The 19,171-nt window shown below is 39.3% G+C and overlaps 1 protein-coding gene across 1 annotated transcript; it reads right to left on the bottom strand.

The window, feature by feature from the left end:
- Positions 1-2,356: 2,356 nt before the first annotated feature.
- LOC127557564 (carcinoembryonic antigen-related cell adhesion molecule 20-like) lies at positions 2,357-17,555 on the bottom strand. Its single transcript, XM_051990876.1, has 4 exons — positions 16,812-17,555; positions 8,623-8,897; positions 3,455-3,508; positions 2,357-2,428 (listed from the first exon to the last, which is right to left on the bottom strand). The coding sequence occupies exons 1-4, from the start codon at positions 16,969-16,971 to the stop codon at positions 2,357-2,359; spliced, it is 561 nt and encodes a 186-aa protein (XP_051846836.1). The 5' UTR covers positions 16,972-17,555.
- Between the last annotated feature and the right edge of the window lie 1,616 nt (positions 17,556-19,171).

Genomic DNA, 19,171 nt, shown 5'->3' on the forward strand with positions numbered 1-19,171 from the left:
TGAACCAAGAAAGAATAGCCAACACTACTGTATTTTGGCTAAGAACCTCCCAATGGATTCCCCTGGTGTGTGGAGTGTGCCCTGAGCCTTTGCACTGCACCTGTGCTGGCCATCTCCCCATCCCCCCTTCTTGTGCCTTATTGGAGCAGATCTTTTCTGAAGTTTTACCAAAATATCTTTTGCTGAAAATTTGTTGCCAAATATTTGTAGGTTCTGTCATCAAAACCAATTTAGAGGCTTGATCTGGTATTGATCTGAGAGAAGAATCTCAGACAAAGATCTGTTTATTCTCCACCATGTTGGTTCTGTTCCTCATTAGAGGTCTTAAAGCAGGTTCTAGATGACCATTTGTCAGGTGCATTATAGAAAGGATTCATTTTTTTTATGTAAGTTAGACTGGATGGCCTCTGATATTCCACCTAATTCTGCTTGTAATGTTGGGGTTCAAGCAGATAGTCTGTAGTGTCATCTTTGAAATAATTCAGGAATCAGGCCCTCCCCATATCAGGTAAAGACATTTATTAAGATTGAGAATGATACAACTCAGCGTGGGCTATGCTCCTTTTAGGAATTTGGCAGGAGTTAGTAGTTCAACAAAGCAAGACAAAGATAGTTATGGAAGCTTTATCATAAGAAATGTAGATTTTGAAGCTACAGAAGGAGGTTACTAACATGGGGAAGTCCAGTTAATGGAATACCCAGAATGCATATAGAAAAGCTCACTGGGGCGGGGATTTGATAATGATATTGTTACAGTAGTAGTGATTATAATTAGCCTGATTTTGTCATAAGTTCACCCAAAGGAGAGCAAAGGCTAGTGTTGGGGAAAAAATTTATTAAAGTTTGGGATTCAATGTTCTGGTCTATAACCCATTGATGCTGCTTTCATATTGGCTGATTTCTATGGTATGTCTAGATTTGATGGATGATGGAATTATAGATCATGTAACCCTGCATCTTTCAGCTAGTAGTTGAGGATTTACTTGGAGTTTGGTCTGGGGGTAACAATCAGAATGCCACCAGTAATTCTGTGACTTTATGTTCTATAGAGGCCCCTCCCCATCATGACATTCTATATTTCGAGGACGCTTTTAGGTATGACACATTTGGTCTTTCATTTGAACATCCTTTCCAGTTCTGGCATCCTAAAACCTATGCAAGATTCCTCCCAACTTTGACCTTCTGTGGTTCAGAATCTTTGGAATGGACAATAGAGGTCCATGTTTCATAGTTCTGAAGCCCAGGTTTCTCATGTTGCTGAATTCTAGATTAGGGTCACATCCTCATTCACAGTCTTATGTTCATGATTCAAGTTCTAGGTATTTTATCCCTTTCCTGAACTCCCTGATTTTTCAGTGAGATACTAGGGAATCCTGAGAGTTGTAATATGAAATCTGAGCCAACTTTCTCTTCCTGGATTCTCCTACACCCCATATTTGTCCTATCAACTTTGTGGTGTGGGAAGGCATAAGGACACAGATTCTTGCACAATTTCTCAGAATTTAAGATTATACATTGGGAAAAAGAAGGAACTTTGTGTAATTTAGTTGTTTTGCAGAAATAAAAAAATTAGACTCAGAGAAATTAAGTGCTTTGCCCTATATCCACCCCCCTTCCCCCCGATTTCCTGGATGCTAATTAGCATTTATCAATTCCTTTTGTCTTCACAATACCCTGGAAGGTAGATGGTATGTATTATTACTCCTCTTTAAAGATGAGAAAACAGAGTTAGAACATGATGGAGTGAATTAGCCAGCCAAGTGTCTGAGGGTGGATTTGAACTCAGGTCTATTCTGGCTCCAGCTCTAACATTCTAGTCACTGCACCACTTAGCTGCCTCATTCAGTGCTACCTTTCAATTCCTCCATGAATCACCAACTTTCCTGCTCTCTCCTTCCTGAATGGACCTGGGAGGTGGCTTCTCTCATCATGACTGGACACCAAAAATAAAACTGTCTCATTTTACCTTAAAAAATTCCAGCAGATACTTAACAGCTCTTGATACCTCTTACTCAAATATCTTTCTCCTTTGCTAGGACCCCAGGAAGACTAAGACAGAATGAATTCCACCTAGGGGAAAGAGGCAGGTGGGAATTCTCCTTCCATAGGGGCCAGCAATTAGCAATCAGAAGCTATGGAAGTTTCTATTGTTAGGGAGCTGTGAAGACTAGAACCCTTTTTGGGATCAAGTGCTTTTACTGGGCTTAGTTCTGAAGATTGGGGAAAAGGAAATGCTGGAATCTTGGGTTCCTGGCTAAGTCTTTGGAAAGATTCCCAGTCTCTCAGTCTTATTTTCAAATGCTTTGCCTCCATGGATCCTGCTCCAGCAAAATGGTGTCTTGGAATACAGGAGACATCATCTATGAAACATCTTCCTTCTTGGGTGAATGATCTGGTCATAGACATCTACTTCGGTGACATCTAGATCCTAGGGACAAAAAGAGAGGGCTCATACTGGGGTTCTTAGAAAGGAAAGAATCTTGGACTAAGCTCTGTCTGTCTTCATTCCCCTCTCTCTCCTCCCCCCCCACCCCCAGCTTCCCCAGCTCTTGTTAGTCCAGTTTAGGTACTCATTTCTGTTTTCACAGCATTTACCTGCGTGACCCTATCCAATTGGGATGCCCTTCTTTTCCCTACCCCTGTCCAGGCCTTTAAGCTCCTTTGGGCCTATCCAGGACATTGGTCCCCTCTTCCTATGAAGCTCCCTCTGACCACCCCAGCCTTCAGGGATCACTTCCCTTTCCTGAGATGTTCTCTATCCTGCCTTCTCTAGAAACCTACTAACTCTAGGTTTTTTTTTCCACATTCTTCTGAGCTTATATGACCTGGAACCTTAATTAACTTTTCACACAAACATAAAATATCAGAGCTGGGAGAGCCTTTATAACAAGGCATGTCAGAACTGGGAAGGCCTTTAGAATAGGGGATGTCAGACTTTGGGAGGACCCTTAGAATAAGGAATATAAGGAGTGGGAGGGCCCCAATAACAGCTATAGAAAAGCCAGTTTCAGTTCAACTTAAGGAAGAATTTCCTGTAGGTAGGAACAGTCCAGCAATATCACTTGAACTTGTCTTCAGAATGTCAAGAGAAGTTTTCCAACCAAGACTAGATGCTCTAAAAAAGGAGCTTCCAAACTGCCTCTAGCCTTTAGAGCCACTTTTACATCTGAAGTTCATTCCATGAACCACATGTGGTAAATAAGGCCATACAGGAAAGCTCTGCCTGTTCTTTCCTGAGGGACCGTGGAGCTGAACAAGATTATCTCCCATTGTGAGCCTTTTAGTTCTAGAGCCTGGGTTGGAAAGTTGATTTCCCTACTTCAAGTCCTCTTGGGTGATAGGGAATCTCATGCTAAGATCTTCTTCCATCAAGATGATGGTAACAAGAGATAACTGGCTGAAGCCAAAGCATCCACACTCTTTCAGGTATTTCTCCAGTTGTCCTTGTACTTACCTGATAAGTTTTCTCAGATGGGGTTGAAGAGGAGGCTGAGGCAAAACCCCAATCCTGTAGAGAAAAATAGGAATTAACTATGCCTTCTTCAAGAGACCATTTAATCCAATTGATAAATGATAAAAGGATATGAATAAACAAATTTCAGAAGAAATTAAAGCCATCCATAGACATATGAAAATAATGTCCTAAATCACTATTGATTAGAGAAATGTAAATTAAAACAACTCTGAGCCACCACCTCATACCTATCAGATTGACTAAGATGACAGGAAAAGATAATGATAAATGTTAGAGGGGATGTGGGAAAACTGGGATGCTGATACATTGTTGGTGGAGTTATGAACTGATACAACCATTCTGGAGAGCAATTTGGAACCATGCCCCAAATGCTATAAAACTTGGATCCAGCAGTGACACTATTAAGTCTGTATCCCAAAGAAAAAATAAAAAGAAAAAGGACCCATATAGCACAAATGTTTGTAACAGCTCTTTTATTGGTGTCAAAGGATTGGAAAAGTAGATGCTCATCAGCTAGAGAATGGCTGAATAAGTTATGATATATGAGTAGCAGAATATTATTCTTCTATAAAAATGATTTTAGAAAAGTTAGCAACATTTACATGAACTGATGCTGAGTGAAGCAAGCAGAACCAGGAAAACATTGTACATAGCAACAGCAAGATTGTTTGATGATCAACTGTGATAGACTTGCTTCTTTTCAGTGGTTCAGTGATCCAAGGTAATTCTAATAAAATTTGGATGGAAAACACCATCTACATCCAGAGAAAGAACTATGGAGACTGAATGTAGATCAACACATACTATTTTCACCTTTCTTTTTCTCTTTCTTTTTTTATGGGTTTTCCCTTTTGTTCTGATTTTTCTCTCCCAACATGACTGATGTAAAAAAAATGAATGTACATATATAATAAAAATGGGAAAATAATTTTAAAAAATTTAAAAAGAAACAAATCAATAATCCACAAGCATTTATCAAGCATCTGCTATGTGGCAGACAAGAACTAGGCACTGGGCACAAAAAGATAAAAACCAAAGAATCTCTGCATCATTGAATTTATGTTCTACTTGAATTAAAAATAACTTGCCCACAAATAGATGTACATAAAACATATGAAACAGCACAAGGTGACTTGGGAGGACATTAAGTTTTTTCCATTCTAGAGAGAGCTTTCCTCCATCAACATCTTTGAGTTAGGTTGGAGGGGTAGCCCTGAGGAGGACTGGATATCCTCCCTTAGGCAAGGGAGACAGAATGGGGTTGGGGAAGCAACAGGCCATCCCACAAAGGAGAGCAAGAGGGGAGATAGAGATCAAAGGCGATGCTCCTACCTGGGCAACTGCCATCCCAACTCCAGCTTGGGGATTGTAGTTATATGACTGCTGTGATTGATTCTCATATGTGTGCAGATCTTGGGACCGATAATCATTTTCATATGTGTGAAGAACATGTTCTGCTGAAATAAGAAAAGAGAGAATAATGATGATGATGATGATGATGATAATGTTCAGTTGTTGCAGTCATATTCAACTCATTGTGACCCTATTTGAAGTTTTTTTTGGACAAAGATAGTAGAATGGCTCATTATTTCCTTCTCCAGCTCATTTTACAGATGAGAAAATTGAGGCAAATGAGGTTGGTTATTGTTATCTTTCATTCTTATCACCATATTGGAATTAAGGTATGCCCATTATGACTGATCAGACAAATAAGAGCTCAGAAGGCTCAGAAGGCACAGGTCGGGCACAAATGAACACCTGAAATGGAGATGTCTCTAAATTTGTGCATCTCATTTGTACATTTGCACTACTGCATTTTTGCTTCACTCATAGAGCCCATTGCCTTCTTTGATGTAAGCATACCATGCTGGGTGGTCCTTTGCCAATGTCTTCTACGTTACATAATCTATTCCAAAGTTTTTCAGAGAGACAACTAACAAGGTTAAGTGACTTGCTTAGGATCACAGGGCTAGTTAAAGTCTGAGACTGTATTTGAACTCAGAAATGTAAGTCTTGCTGACCCCAGTCCCAGCATTCTAACCCTATCTATCCACACCACCTAGATATCCCAATAATAATCATGTCAACAATTTTATCTCGTTTGTTATCTCAGCCTTGAGAGGTAATATCATTATCCATATTTTTACAGATGAGGAAACTGAGACAGACAGAGGTGACATGATTTCCACAGAGTCACATAGCAAATATGAATAAGTCTAGATTTGAATTTAGAATTTCCTGATTCCAAGTCAATTACTCCATCTACTATACCAAGTTGGGAGGATCTTAGAATGTGGACTATCACATCTTGGAGAGATCAGAGGGAAGTGTCCAGATTTTGGGGGATCTTAGAGGTTATCTAGACTACTCATCATCCTAGTATAGAGGAAGGAGCATTGGTTTTGGATTTGAATCTTTCCTTTCCAGCTCACTAGTTTTGTGACAGTTTCCTTATTTGTACAATAAGAAATCCCTCTTTAGCAGTACCTTTAACAAGTGATGGTACCGAGAGCCAAGCTCACTTGTGCCCACAATTGACCCACTAGTCAATTTTGAAGGATCACTAGTAGCCTTGCCCCGATCATCCACAAGGCAAATATTCATTGAGTGCCCTCAGGTATACCTGATCATAACACTCGATAATCCTAGGAGGGGAAGAGCCATAGCAGTTCCTAACCTCTCTGGCCTTCTTACACACTTACTTCCATCACTACTTATTCTATTCTCCAGAATTCTCTTTTTTTTCCTGAGGAGGAAACAAAGAGAGGAAAACAGGGACAGAGAAAGATGTAGACAGAGATAGAGAAGAGAACAAGCAGCAAGAATTCTTTTCTGTGTAGTTTATGTTTGCAGTGTGTCTCGTAAACTGTTTACATCTCTTCAAAATATGGGAATTGATCTAGGTCATTGCTAGACCTAGGACCTAGGACCTAGAGCATCACTTTTGTGAACGTTTAGGACTTGGGGACAAGAAGAACCAGGTTCAAATATCACCTCCTCCTCTTTCTCTTTATTATTTTCCCACCTTTCATTCTCTCCAAAATGGATCTGTAGCACGGATTCAATCTACAATAATAGCCTAGAGGTTCTGCTTTAGAGTAGGAAAAAATGGTTCTCTTCTTTCCTAATCCCAGGGCTTTGTCTTACAATTGCTTCCTTCCTACTTCTACAGCTCAATGATCATGATTTCCTTTACTATGGTCAACAATACTCACCAGGGGTCCTGGCTACATGACTCTCTTCTTGTAGTCCTAGATCTTCCAGTTGTTTCTGTGAAGTCCTGAATGGGAAAAGTAAGGAGGAAAGTAAGGATTAGTGATGTTTTTTAAGAGTGGTTCATCTTGGGGATCATCACAAGGGAAGTTCTGGAGACTATGTCTACCCCCTTCTCTTCTACACAGGAACATGAAGGCCCAGGGAAGGAAAAGATGATGGTACTTGTGGCTACACAGCTAGCAAGTGGTTGGGTCTCCAAGTCTAGAGTGCTTTCCATGTTGCCTCAAAGTAGGAACCATCCTAGGATGTTGGGTTGCCCAAATTCAGGAACACAGATGAGATCTAGGCAATGGAATGTTTTTTTTTTTTTCAATTGTGATTTTCATTATAAATATTTTCTTAAATCTAAGATAATTTTAAATCAACGGAACAACAAATCCAACCCTGACTGGGTTGGATTTCTGTGGCATAAATTATCAAGCTGAAAATTTAACTCTCAGCTCTCTAGCTGGTAGGAAATGGCTTCAGCACATCACAGCAATTTTACCGGGGGAGAGGGGGCTAATTTGGTTTTGCCTTAGAAGCAGAAGCATCTACATGAGGATATATATTTATCTCCCAGGATTCTTTCCTTCTGATGTGTGAGCTGCTTACTGCCTTGCTTCTTAGCCATTTGTGAGGATCATTACTTCATTCTGCCATCCACACCACAAACCACCCAGCCACCCCTCTGTGCTTGGGCTTCTGCTGACCTCCCTGGGCACAGATCTCTGCTTGCCATTTTCACATCTTGTGACTATGGTCTGTTCTGTGGTTATCATCCCCCAGACTAGTACTGTGGTGCGGCTCACCACAACAATATGACACCATTATGCCATAATGGTTATATTTTTAGCACTAGCAGCTTCCCTTCCCATGATCTACTTTACCAGAGGCACCAGCATATTGCTGCTCTTTTAAGGGCCTCCACCCTGACCCACATTGGCCAGAATGATGATTTTCCACACCCCTGGTTTATGATCTGCAACTAATTAGGTAAGCAATAGAGGAAACACAGCTACCTTTTGATATTTCTAGTAAACAGAATACAACTCAGGCCTCCAACTATCACCAGTCCAGTCAGAACAGCAGTTGCGATAAGGAAGATGATGTTGATTTCACTGGACTGGGAAGTCCTGTGAGAATCCTCAGAATCTGCGTGGAGAGGAAGGAAGGTCAGTTGTTTTTAACTACATTATTGGAATTCAAGGGACCACTGATACTGGAATGCCATAGCTAGAAGGGAACTCAGAGATGGTCTTTTCCAGTAATCAAATTTTATAGATGAGAAAACTGATGATGAGAAAAGGGAAGGGATTTTTTTTTTGAAGTTACACAGGTAGAAAAGAGCAAAGCTGAGTCATCTCTGCTGTGCAGAGGTGTTTAATGAAGGATCTTGAGAATCAAAGGATGTTAGAATTGGAAGGGGATTCGAGATCCAACCATTCCAAACACTCATTTCATTGTCAGCCAATCAATAAGCTTTTATTAAATACCTACTGTGTACTAAGCCCTATGTCAAGCATTGGGTATAAAAAAGGAAAGCAGAAAATCCTTGTTCTTGCTCAGAGTTGAATGGAAGAAAATGTAGTTTTAAGCAGGTTAAAGACTTGTACAAAATCACAGGATCATAGATTTAAAGTGGAAGGGATTTTAAAGGCCATCTTGTCTAACTTTCTCATTTCACAGATGAAGCAGAGACTCAGGGAAGTGAAATAATTGTCTCAAATATACATATTCACACCCCATATCCAGTTGACTTTGGTGCTAATTCCTCTATTTTCCTGCCATTAGAAGACATCATATTCAGGCCGTAAGGTGTTCCATCATCACTTGCTGCCCAATCCTCCCTGAGGTATTTCTGACAGAGCTGGTTGGAAAGACTCACCTACCACTCTGAGAGTGACCTTAGCTGAATTGAAGGACTTAGCCTGTTTGTTGTGAGAAGAACATGTGTAGATGCCTTGGTGAGCCCAGGACACATTGTGTAAGGTGAGCTGGTTCCCTGTGTGGTTGAGGTTGTGGCCATTGAGGGTCCAGCGATAAGAAGTCACTGGATGGGACTTGATCTGGCAGTAGAAGGCTATGGTGGAGTTGACTTTGATTTCAATGGCACTCTTTTGATTGTAGTCAGCATTAAGAGTGAGCTGTAGTGCTATAGGTTCATCTGTGAACACAAGAAGGATATAGTGATAAAAATATGAAAGCCTAGTTCTGCTTATATCTTTCCCCAGTTGGTCACAGACATACCCAGGACTCATATCTTTATTTTTAATAGTATTTTATTTTCCCAAATACATGTGAAGGTAGAGTTCAACATCCACCCTTGCAAACCTTGTGTTCCAAATTTTTCTCTCCTTGCCTTGTCCCTCCTCGAAAGACAACAAGAAGTCCAATATAGGTTAAACAGGTGCAATTCTTCTAAATATATTTCCATATTTGCCATGTTGTGCAAGAAAAATAAGATAAAAGGAAAAAAAACCAAAAGAAAATAAACAACAAGCAACAATAACAACAGAAAGATGCTTTGATCCACATTCAGTCTCTATAGTTCTCTCTCTGGATATGGATGGCACTTTTCATCACAAATCTATTAGAATTGCCTTGAATCACCTCATTGTTGAAAAGAGCCAAGTCCATCACACCTATTCATCATCTAATCTTGCTGTTAATGTGTATAATGTTCTCTTTGTTCTGCTCATTTCACTTAGCATCAGTTCATGTAAGTCTTTCAGGCTTTTCTGAAACCTGCTCATCATTTCTATAAGAAATAAGAACTAATATTCCATTGCATTCACATGCTATAACTCATTCAGCCATTCCCCAACTGAGGGGCATTCTTTCAATTTCTAGTTCCTTACCACTACAAAAAAGGCTGCTACCATCATTTGTGCACATCTGGGTCCTATTCCCTCTTTTATGATTTATTTGCTAGATCAAAGGGTATGCACAGTTTTATTTCCCTTTGGGCATAGTTTCAAATTTCTCTCCAGAATGGTTGGGTCATTTCATAACTCCCCATTAGTAGAACTCATACCTTTAACAGACTTTGATTTGACCCTACAGTTCTATTAAGCTCTCTCCTTCATCTTTCCTTGTTGGAGCTCAATGCCAAACCCAGCCATCTGATAACAAAATAATTTACACATTTATGTGACCAACTCATATTCTCTTCCTATCACACAGTCTCTCTTTTTTAGTTTATTTATTTTTAATAACACATTGTTTTATGAATTATGTTGGGAGGGAAAAATCAGAGTAAAAGGGAAAAACCATGGGTGAGATTTAAAAAAAAAACAGAAAAAAGAAGTGAACATAGCATGTGTTGATTTACATTCAGTGTCCTTAGTTCTTTTTCTGGATGCAGATGGCATCATAAAGTCTCCTGATGACATCTTTGACTCCTTTTTTACCCTTAATATAAGTGGCAGCCTGTTCACATTCACCATAGTACCTATTCATTGCTTTTGGTGTACAGCTTTAGCCCTTCATAGGTAGTCATATTCCTGGTCTATGGGGTATAGAGCAATGCTAATAGTATATTGTTATTAGAAAAAAGATGGGCCCTTGATTTGGAACTGGAGATCTGGCACGTTTGCGGAACTCCTGGAATAGCATCTTCCCACATAAAGAAGCTATGGAACTTCCTTCAGGAAGAATTGTGAAGATGTATATGGTATATTTACCATACTCCCTTGTAAAGAGTATGGAGAATGAGTGGACACTCTGTGATTGGTTCCAGTTGGGGAACCCCCTTTTTTTTTTTTTTTTGCTCATGCAATTGAGGTAAGTGACTTGCCCAGGGTCACACAACTAGGAAGTGTTAAGTGTCTGAGGCACAATTTGAAGTCAGGTCCTTCTGACTTTGAGAACTATGTGTTAGAGAGGAATCTTTTTAATTGGTCATGGTGTGGGGGAGATTGTGCCCTTGAGATAATGGGAGAAATGTCTAAATTTGTTTTTGTTATACCTTTGAAATAAATATCCTCTTGTAATCATTTATTGATATTAAATGGTCAAATAGAACTGGGGTGCTCCTTACTGGTCCCTAATAATTGACAGGAAGAAATAGAGTTGGTAAAGACTTGAGGCAATACTAGTACCCAATACTCTTCCTCAGGGTATTCTAGAATCCCAAAGGAGAGTGGTCAGTCTTGGGCCCAATGAGACAGAACAACATACTACCCTTTCTTGACAGTTTGGAGTCAATAAAGTGATTTATATTAATGCCAAACCAGTCAATCCTGGTCTCCTTTTCAACTCAGGGCCTAACTCACTGTCCATCTGTATGGTTTGCTTCAAGTGTACACATTGTTTAATAAGCTCTATTGTTGTCTATCCACATATATGTTAGAATATGATCAATTAGGTTTTTCCTGGGTGGGTGGACAGATCAAACTCCATTAAATAACCACTCTCTTCCAGGAGGTTTTGGAGTGTCTTGGACCTTAATACAATCAGTCCAATACCAGCTCCCAAAAGGAAAATCAAGAGGACTTCATCATTTACAGAGAATCTCTCCTCAACCTAGATCTCTATCATGTACTAAATATTTTAAATGAAGTATTTATCTTTATCACTTTTATCACTATTATTTATTATTTACTTATTATTTATCTCTTTATCACCATTATATCTTTATCACTTGATGTTCACTACCACTACCACAGGATCATTATACAGGTAGCTACGGTTGTGATATCTTCCAAGGAATCTGGAGTGATCATGATGAATGGATAAGAGACACTTACCTGTTAGAGGCTGAGATGGTATTTTGTTCTACAGAGGTGAATGTTTTTTCACAATCAACAAACAAGTAGAATGAGATTGACTATTTTGACTATTCTCTATATCTTTCAATTAATTGTAAGATGTTAAAGATGTGGTCAATAATTGATCACAACTTATGAAAATCTAATTGTTCCCTACTAATGCATCCATTCAAAATGCCTTTGATTCATATATAGATAACAATTAGAATTTTTTTTTTGGTATTGATGGGAAAGTAGGAATATAGGTTGGTAATTATTGGTATTCTTATTTTTTTCTTTTTTAGTGCTCCTAAGGTCTGAGATTTTTGTCCAGGCCTTTAGTATCTTTCTTTCTTTCAGATACTATATATATTGGTCCCTCAATGCTCTTATAGTTTTGAATTGCCCCTGGAATAGACCTTTACACTTGGTCCTAATCCTGCTGCATTCCCTATTGTTGTTCTAGTTGGTGCTGTTTCTATCAGACTGTGATGTGTGGGCCCAAATGTGATGATTCTATTTTCCTTGATAGAGAAAACAACTCACTTTCCCCCCCACCCCAAATAACTTTTGAAAACATTTTTGTGGGCAACTAGATGGTGCAGTAGATAGAACACTGGCCCTGAAGTCAGGAGGACCTGAGTTCAAATTCGGACTTAGACACTTAAAGCTGCCTGTGTGACCCTACCTAGGCAATTCACTTAACCTCAAAAAAATCATTTTTTTCCCTATACATAGTTCTTCTATTTTTATTCTTGGATACCCTGGAATCTCTCACAAAACTTTCTTTATATTGGCTTTCACATTTTATTGATTGCCACCTTTGTGTGCTGATACTGCTTATAATCATCCACCTTTGTTCTTCATAAGAGTTTAAAAACAATTTTATGTCCTAACCTTTGTCAATCATTTTTTTCATACGGCAAGTGTTTGTGGACTAAACTGCTCACTGGAATCCTTTGGTCTCTTTGTTGTGGTGACACATTTGCACTGGTTAAATTTCTAGATAAAATTTATTGAAATGTACTGATGTCATTTATGTCATCCATGTCTTGTATTTGATCATTATTATTAATTAATTATAACTTGGGGTTATTATTGCAACTGATCTTTTTCTCCTTTTCATACTATTATTCTTTCAGTATCATCTTCATCACCACTACCACCACCATCATTTTCTCCTCTACTTCCTCCTCTTCCTCTTCCTCCTTCTCCGCCTCCTTCTCTTCCCTTCTTCCTGCTTCTTATACTCCTCTTTTTTTTTTTTTTCTTTTACAAGGTCTGGTCTTATGTCTGATGATTTAATAGCCTGACTGCATACAGACAATTGATACAGAGATGATTCTCACATTTATACCATGTATTTTCCTGTCTGTTAAATCATCTTCAAATGCTGGTAATTGATAGACATAATCTAGTTTTTCAGAAGTGAAAACTTAGTTTTAATTTAATCTCAAATGATTTTGGGGGTAAATGTATAGTATTTACAATCTTAATAAATTCTAAATGGAATTTCTCTACTACTGTATCCTCAGTGTATACTCTGAGATTATTTTCATGGTGGGTGTTTTGCAAATGCTTATTCCTAGTACTTCAATGAGTAGTTTGATGATCAAATGTCTCACAAATGTTATTTGGAGAATGGTGAAATCCATTCAGCCAACTCCTTTCTTTATCTCTTCAACTGATATCCGGGAGCCATTTTTCCATTCAGTCACACTCTTTTAAAAAATTTAAATTGAGAAAGTCAAGATTGATAAGGTTCAACTCCTCCAGAGATAAATCCATTTGTTGGTCACTAGACGAGAATTTCACATCTAGGTATCAAAATTAAAGTTTCTGATTTTGAATCATGATCGTGTCAAGACCTTTTCTGGGTTTTTCAGCAATTGTGGCTGCAGCAGGGGAATGGCCAGGCTGCATCTCCACAAGGGCTGCTTCTCAGGATGATGGCTAGTGGCACTGCACTGGAAGCATAACTATTACCAAAGCTCTTAGGCTCAGGGTCTTGGACTGTCTTGATAAAGGTCTGATGGAGATAGTGGTCAAGATGGTGGCGGTGGGCTCCCTTATTTGGAACATGCTTTCTCTCTTCACTCCCTCAAGGTGTTTTAGCTAGATAGATTTGCCTACTCTGAGTGTGGTGGTTGGTGAGGATGGCTGGCACCTTCTCCACATAAGTTGTTTCCATAAATGAAGATTTTGAGGGCTGAGATGGAGGCAGGGTTGGTGTTTTGTGAGATAGTGTTATTTTCTGGACTCCTACACCTTTCTTAATATAAAACAAATTTGGATAGCTTGTGAAGAGCTTAAAATTCCAAATTGAAGTGTTTATTTTTTATCCTGAGGCAATGTTGTCACTGAAAATTTTGAAGAAGGTAAGGGAGGGAGATCTATTTTAGGCAGCTATATAGAATTTGGAAGCTCAAAGATGAAAAATGGAGAATAGAAATAACATGATCACAGACTATAATCATTTCATTCAGAAGGTAGGCCAATGGAAATCAATCGCTACAACAAGGAGACCAAAAGAATTCAGAAAACTCCTAGTCCACAATTTGTTTACTTCATCAAGGAGAGTGGATTCACCACATTTGTGTCTTAATATCACAGTTGCTTTATAGAAGATATAGAAATAGCAAGATAGGGCACATAGATGAGAAGAAGCAATTGGATTGAGTAGAAAGATCTGTGGTGCATGTGATACAATTGTGAGGAGGACATTGAGGAAGGAACCAACTTACAAGATATCTAAAGGAGAGAAAAATACTAAAGACATGGACAAAATCCTCAGATCTTATTGATTATTGACTTTATTGATTTAAAAATATGACAGAGAAAGCATTATATTCCTTCTCTCTCATCAATACAATATATTTATGAGGGTCATTTGAATGAGGATTGAAAACATCTTCAAGGAAGATTTTGTGAATGATATATACAAATGGACCTTGTAATCTTATAATTGATTCAAAGAAGTAATGTGAGCTGACACTAACATAGCACCTCTTGTTGCTGGGCTCTGGACTGAAGTCTTTGACAATGGTTATCTCATCTGATCCTCACAACAACCCTGGACATGGATGTTATCATTGTCACACAGCTTTAAAACATCTGATATTGATCTCCAATTCTTTATCTACTGTTGTCACATAGTAGCTAGAAAATAATAAGAACTCACTGTATTTCATGTTTGTGGATTGCAAAATATTAGTTGACTTTACATGAGGAAAATATTGCCTTCGAAATCCTTCTACAAGAAGATGTCTCCCCTTTCACCCACACATTAAACTCTCTCATGAGTCCTTGGAAAATGGTAGCAACAGAAAATTGGGAGTATGAGGAGGGATTTCTCTGCTCTCATTTCTAAGGTTTTAAGGTACGTTCTGAGGTTTTTTCTAGTTCTAATAGTTTGTATTCTAAGGTCCTTTCAGTCCTGACATCCAATGGTCTATGATCTTTTCTAATTTTGAAACTCTGTGCTTTTTCTTAACTCTGACATTCCCCTCCCCATTTGAAATTCTCTGAATTGGTAAACTAGTCCTGTATGGGATTTTGCATAAAATTGAGAATAGGGCTGTAATTAGTTTGGATAAATGTGTGATGGGAGGCTGAAGGGGAACCAGTGGGGCCCTGGCAGGAAACAGAAAGGGAGGCTTGGGGTTTTTGTCCCTCCTTCCCCACTCCAAGACCTTTCTTTTCTCTCCTTCTGCATTTCATTATTGGTGGCTTGATATGCCCTTGGGTGCCTGAGATTCTAACATTTCAGCTTGATGATTCACAGGAGCATTGTCTGATGTCTTTAACCTTTAGTTAAATAGTGTTATTTTCTGGACTCCTACACCTGTCTTAATATGAAGCAAATTTGGATAGCTTGTGAAGAGCTTAAAATTCCAAATTGAAGTGTTTATTTTTTATCCTGAGGCAATAATATCATGGAAATTTTTGAAGAAGATAAGGGAGGAATCTTCATTTTAGGCAGCTATATAGAATTTGGAAGCTCAAAGATGAAAAATAGAGAATAGAAATAACATGATCACAGACTATAATCATTTCATTCAGAAGGTAGACCAATGGAAATCAATCGCTACAACAAGGAGACCAAAAGAATTCAGAAAACTCCTAGTCCACAATTTGTTTACTTCATCAAGGAGAATGGATTCACCACATTTGTGCCTTAATATCTTCCTTGGTATCATAATTGAACCCATATTCTCTTCTGTACAAGTCATAGCCCTCCCTCTCTCTTCTCTCCTCTCCTCATTCATCTTTTCCACTGCACACCATCCCCAAACTGCCCTCCATGCCTGGAACATCTTCCTTCCTCATCTATGGTTCTTGGCCACCTTCAGATCTCAGCTAACCTTCTGCTAGAAGCCACCTTCAAATCCCAGCTAAACTTTCACCTTCTACTAGAAACCTTTCCCAGTTCTCCTCAAATTTAGTATCTTCCTTCTGGGATTATCTCCAGTCCAGCCTGTCTATATATTGTTTGTACATGGTTGTTTGCATTAGATTGCAATCTAATCCCCCATTAGATTAAAGGCTCTTTGAGAGAAGATACTGGATTTTGTTTCTTGCTTTTCTTGATAATCTCAGTGCTTAGCTCAGTGCCTGACTTAAAATAGGCATTTAACAAGTGTATATTGACTTGACCTGACCTGATTCTTTCCCAGATCAGGAAATTCCCTTGCTTGAAAATCTCTTTTATTATTTCAGTCTTCTTCCTAGTTTCCCCATCATTTAATGGGATTCAAGTCCCATATTTTCCAGTGTCTTTCTTGATTGCAGGATTTTTCTCTGATAGACCATTGCACTCCTCAATAAGTACCATGCAGTTTTTAAGTTTTGTAGTCATCTTGTTTAGGAATGATGGTCTAAAGTGAGGAGATTTTAGAACTGGAAGGGAAATTGTCTTTCCAGGGAATTTAACCTTCAATGTCTCTATCAATTCCAGATGTTTCTGTAATCCTATGAACTTTAGATGTGAAATATCAGAGTTGGGAAAATCCTTAGAACTGGGAATGTCAGAGAGCCCTCCCAGATCTGATGTGGAATATCATTTCTGGGAGGGATTTTAGAATAGGCACTGGAAGAAATGTTGAAATAGGGAATGTCAGACTTGGTTAGGAACATTTAGTAGGCCATGCCAGAGCTGGAAGATCTCTGAAAAGCTAATCACCTTCTTTTGTAAATGGGGAAAATTGAGGCTGAGAGTAGAAAAGATCAGGCCACAGGATCTACTTATGGCACAAGAACCTGGGTGGTCCCTGGTTTCCAGGGCCTCTTCCATTATCTTTTTCATCACAATAAAAGGAAATGTAACTCACCAATGACTTGGATGCGTTTCTCACTCCAATACGGATTTTTTTCAAAGGTGCCGACTTTGACAAGGTAGAATCCAGAATCTTTGGATGAAAGGTCTGTCAGGGTCAAGGAGCCATTGAGATGTGTAATTACTCGGCTAGTATCTGGAATTTCACACTTCATATATTCATCTGTAGGTCTGATGACACAGAACTTTTTTGAGGTGTTCTCCCGGTACCATGTGAAAGAAAGGACATCTTTCTGGACACTCTGCACAGAGAGTGTGATGCTGTTGCCGACTGTTGCTTTTTCAGGGATTGAAGTGATGGTCACCTGGGCCCACCCCGTGGCATTCCAGGAGCTCAGAATGGAGGCTGGGAGAAGAGCAGAGGTGTATTAGGGGCAGACACCCTACCTGTTAAGATCTAAGATCCTTCTCTTCAATCCTCCTTAGAGTTGGATTATTAACTAACACCTCTTTGTGCAACCTCAGTTTCTTGAAGTTTCCTGGAATATCAGTACACTGAAGGTCATTAAAATGAAAAACTGAGAAGACATTAGCACGTAGAATGGCAAATCTAGAAGCGATCTTAGAACAGAGAATGTCAAAACAGGGAGAGACCTTAGAACAGGGAACGTCAGAACAAAGAAGAATCTTAGAATATAGAACATGGAATATCAGAGATGAGAGGTACCTTAAAACAGAAAATGTCAGAGCTGGGAGAGCCATTATAACAATGAAAGTCAGAACTGGAAGGGACCTTAGAACAGGGAATGTCAGAGCTGTTCAGAGTCTTAGACTATAGAATATGGTCAGAGATGAAAGGTACATTAGAACAGAAAATGTTAGAGCTGGGAGAGGGTCTTAAGTCAAAGAATATAGGATGTCAGAGTTTAGATGGATCTTAGAAAAAAGAAAAAAATTTAATATGAGAAGGAAACTAGTCCAAACTTCTCCTTTTTCCAGATGGGCAAACCTGAAGCTCAGTCCAAGTCATAGTTAGACTGGGGCAACCAAGTGGAACATTTTCCAGGGAGCAGAATTTCAGAGGAGCTGAAAGCATTGGTAATTTGCAGCTCAGGTAGCAGGGTTAGTTCAGATAAAGAGCTACCAGATGGAGCTTCTTACTAAAGGTTCCCTAGCTCAGGGCATTCTCTTCTTTCTTCCACTGTAGATCGGAAAGCTTTCCCCAAGATTCTTCTCCCTCCATCCAATTAATTTCCTTTAACAATCTGGTAATGAAGATATCTTTTATTGTGTTTGCCCAGCTTTGTATTCTGGTGTGTGCCCCAGAACTAGGACTACTAGTCATGTCTCCAGGGTCTGAGAGTCAAGATTATATTGAGCTTCTTCCTGTCTTTACCTCCTCCCCTCCTCTCCCCTCTTCCCTACCGATGCTCTAGGTCCAGAGGGAGCCCTTCCCTTTCACCTGTGAAAAAAGCCACCTTCCAGGAGCCATGTGGAAGGAGCTGCCAGCTCAGAAGAAATGCCATCTAGCATGGGGCTATGTTTCTGGGTCTCTTCTTTCTGGGAAGTTTCATATGCCTGCCTCCTTTGGAGAGTGCCTGTTCTGGTGTATGTGTGTGTGTGTAGCAAGCTCTCTGGGCATTGTGGTAATATCCGTCTCTATTTCCTGCCGGCAATTCTCTCGAATCTTTACTCCATCCATCCAATGGCCCTTCTTTAGGGGAGGAAGTCTGGGGCAGGAAAAGGACCTTCAGACAAGTTGTCCCTTGTCTGAAAGGGGGCATTAGTGGGATTTGAGGAAAGTTATTTTTTTTATTAAAGCTTTTTACTTACAAAACATATGCATGGGTAATTTTTCAACATTGACTCTTACAAAACCTTTTGTTCCAAATTTTCCCCTCCTCCTCCTCCCCACCTCCTCTAGCTGGCAGATAGAAGGAAAGTTATTTGTGCTTCAAAACTCCAAATGAGTTCAAATTATAGTTTACTTATCTCTTGTGAGATTTGGGCAAATATTTCAAATCTCTGAGCCTCAGTTACTTCTCTGACAGCTGCCATGACAACTCTGGGCATGTGGGGGGCACTGGTTCCCATGAGTCCTGTTGGCAGTGTTGACAACAGGTCATTGTGGGTTTGGTGCAGTATTCTGCATAGGGGCAAGCAGGGAGAGGGAGGGAAAGAGGGAGGAGAAAAGGAAGATAAGAAAGTTAAAGAGAGGGAAGAGAAAGATGGGAGAAGAGAGAGAAGTAAAAAAGGGAGAGGAAAAGGACAGAGAAAGGAGGAAAAGAAGAGTAGATGGAGAAGAAAAGAAAAAGAGTTGAAGATAGAAGGGGAAAAAGAAAAGGAGGGAGAATACAAAGGAAATGAAAAGAGAGACAAATAGACAGTGACAGAGGCAGAGAGATTGACACAAAG

Source organism: Antechinus flavipes, chromosome 3, assembly GCF_016432865.1.
Source record: "Antechinus flavipes isolate AdamAnt ecotype Samford, QLD, Australia chromosome 3, AdamAnt_v2, whole genome shotgun sequence".
Taxonomy (NCBI): Eukaryota; Metazoa; Chordata; class Mammalia; order Dasyuromorphia; family Dasyuridae; genus Antechinus; species Antechinus flavipes.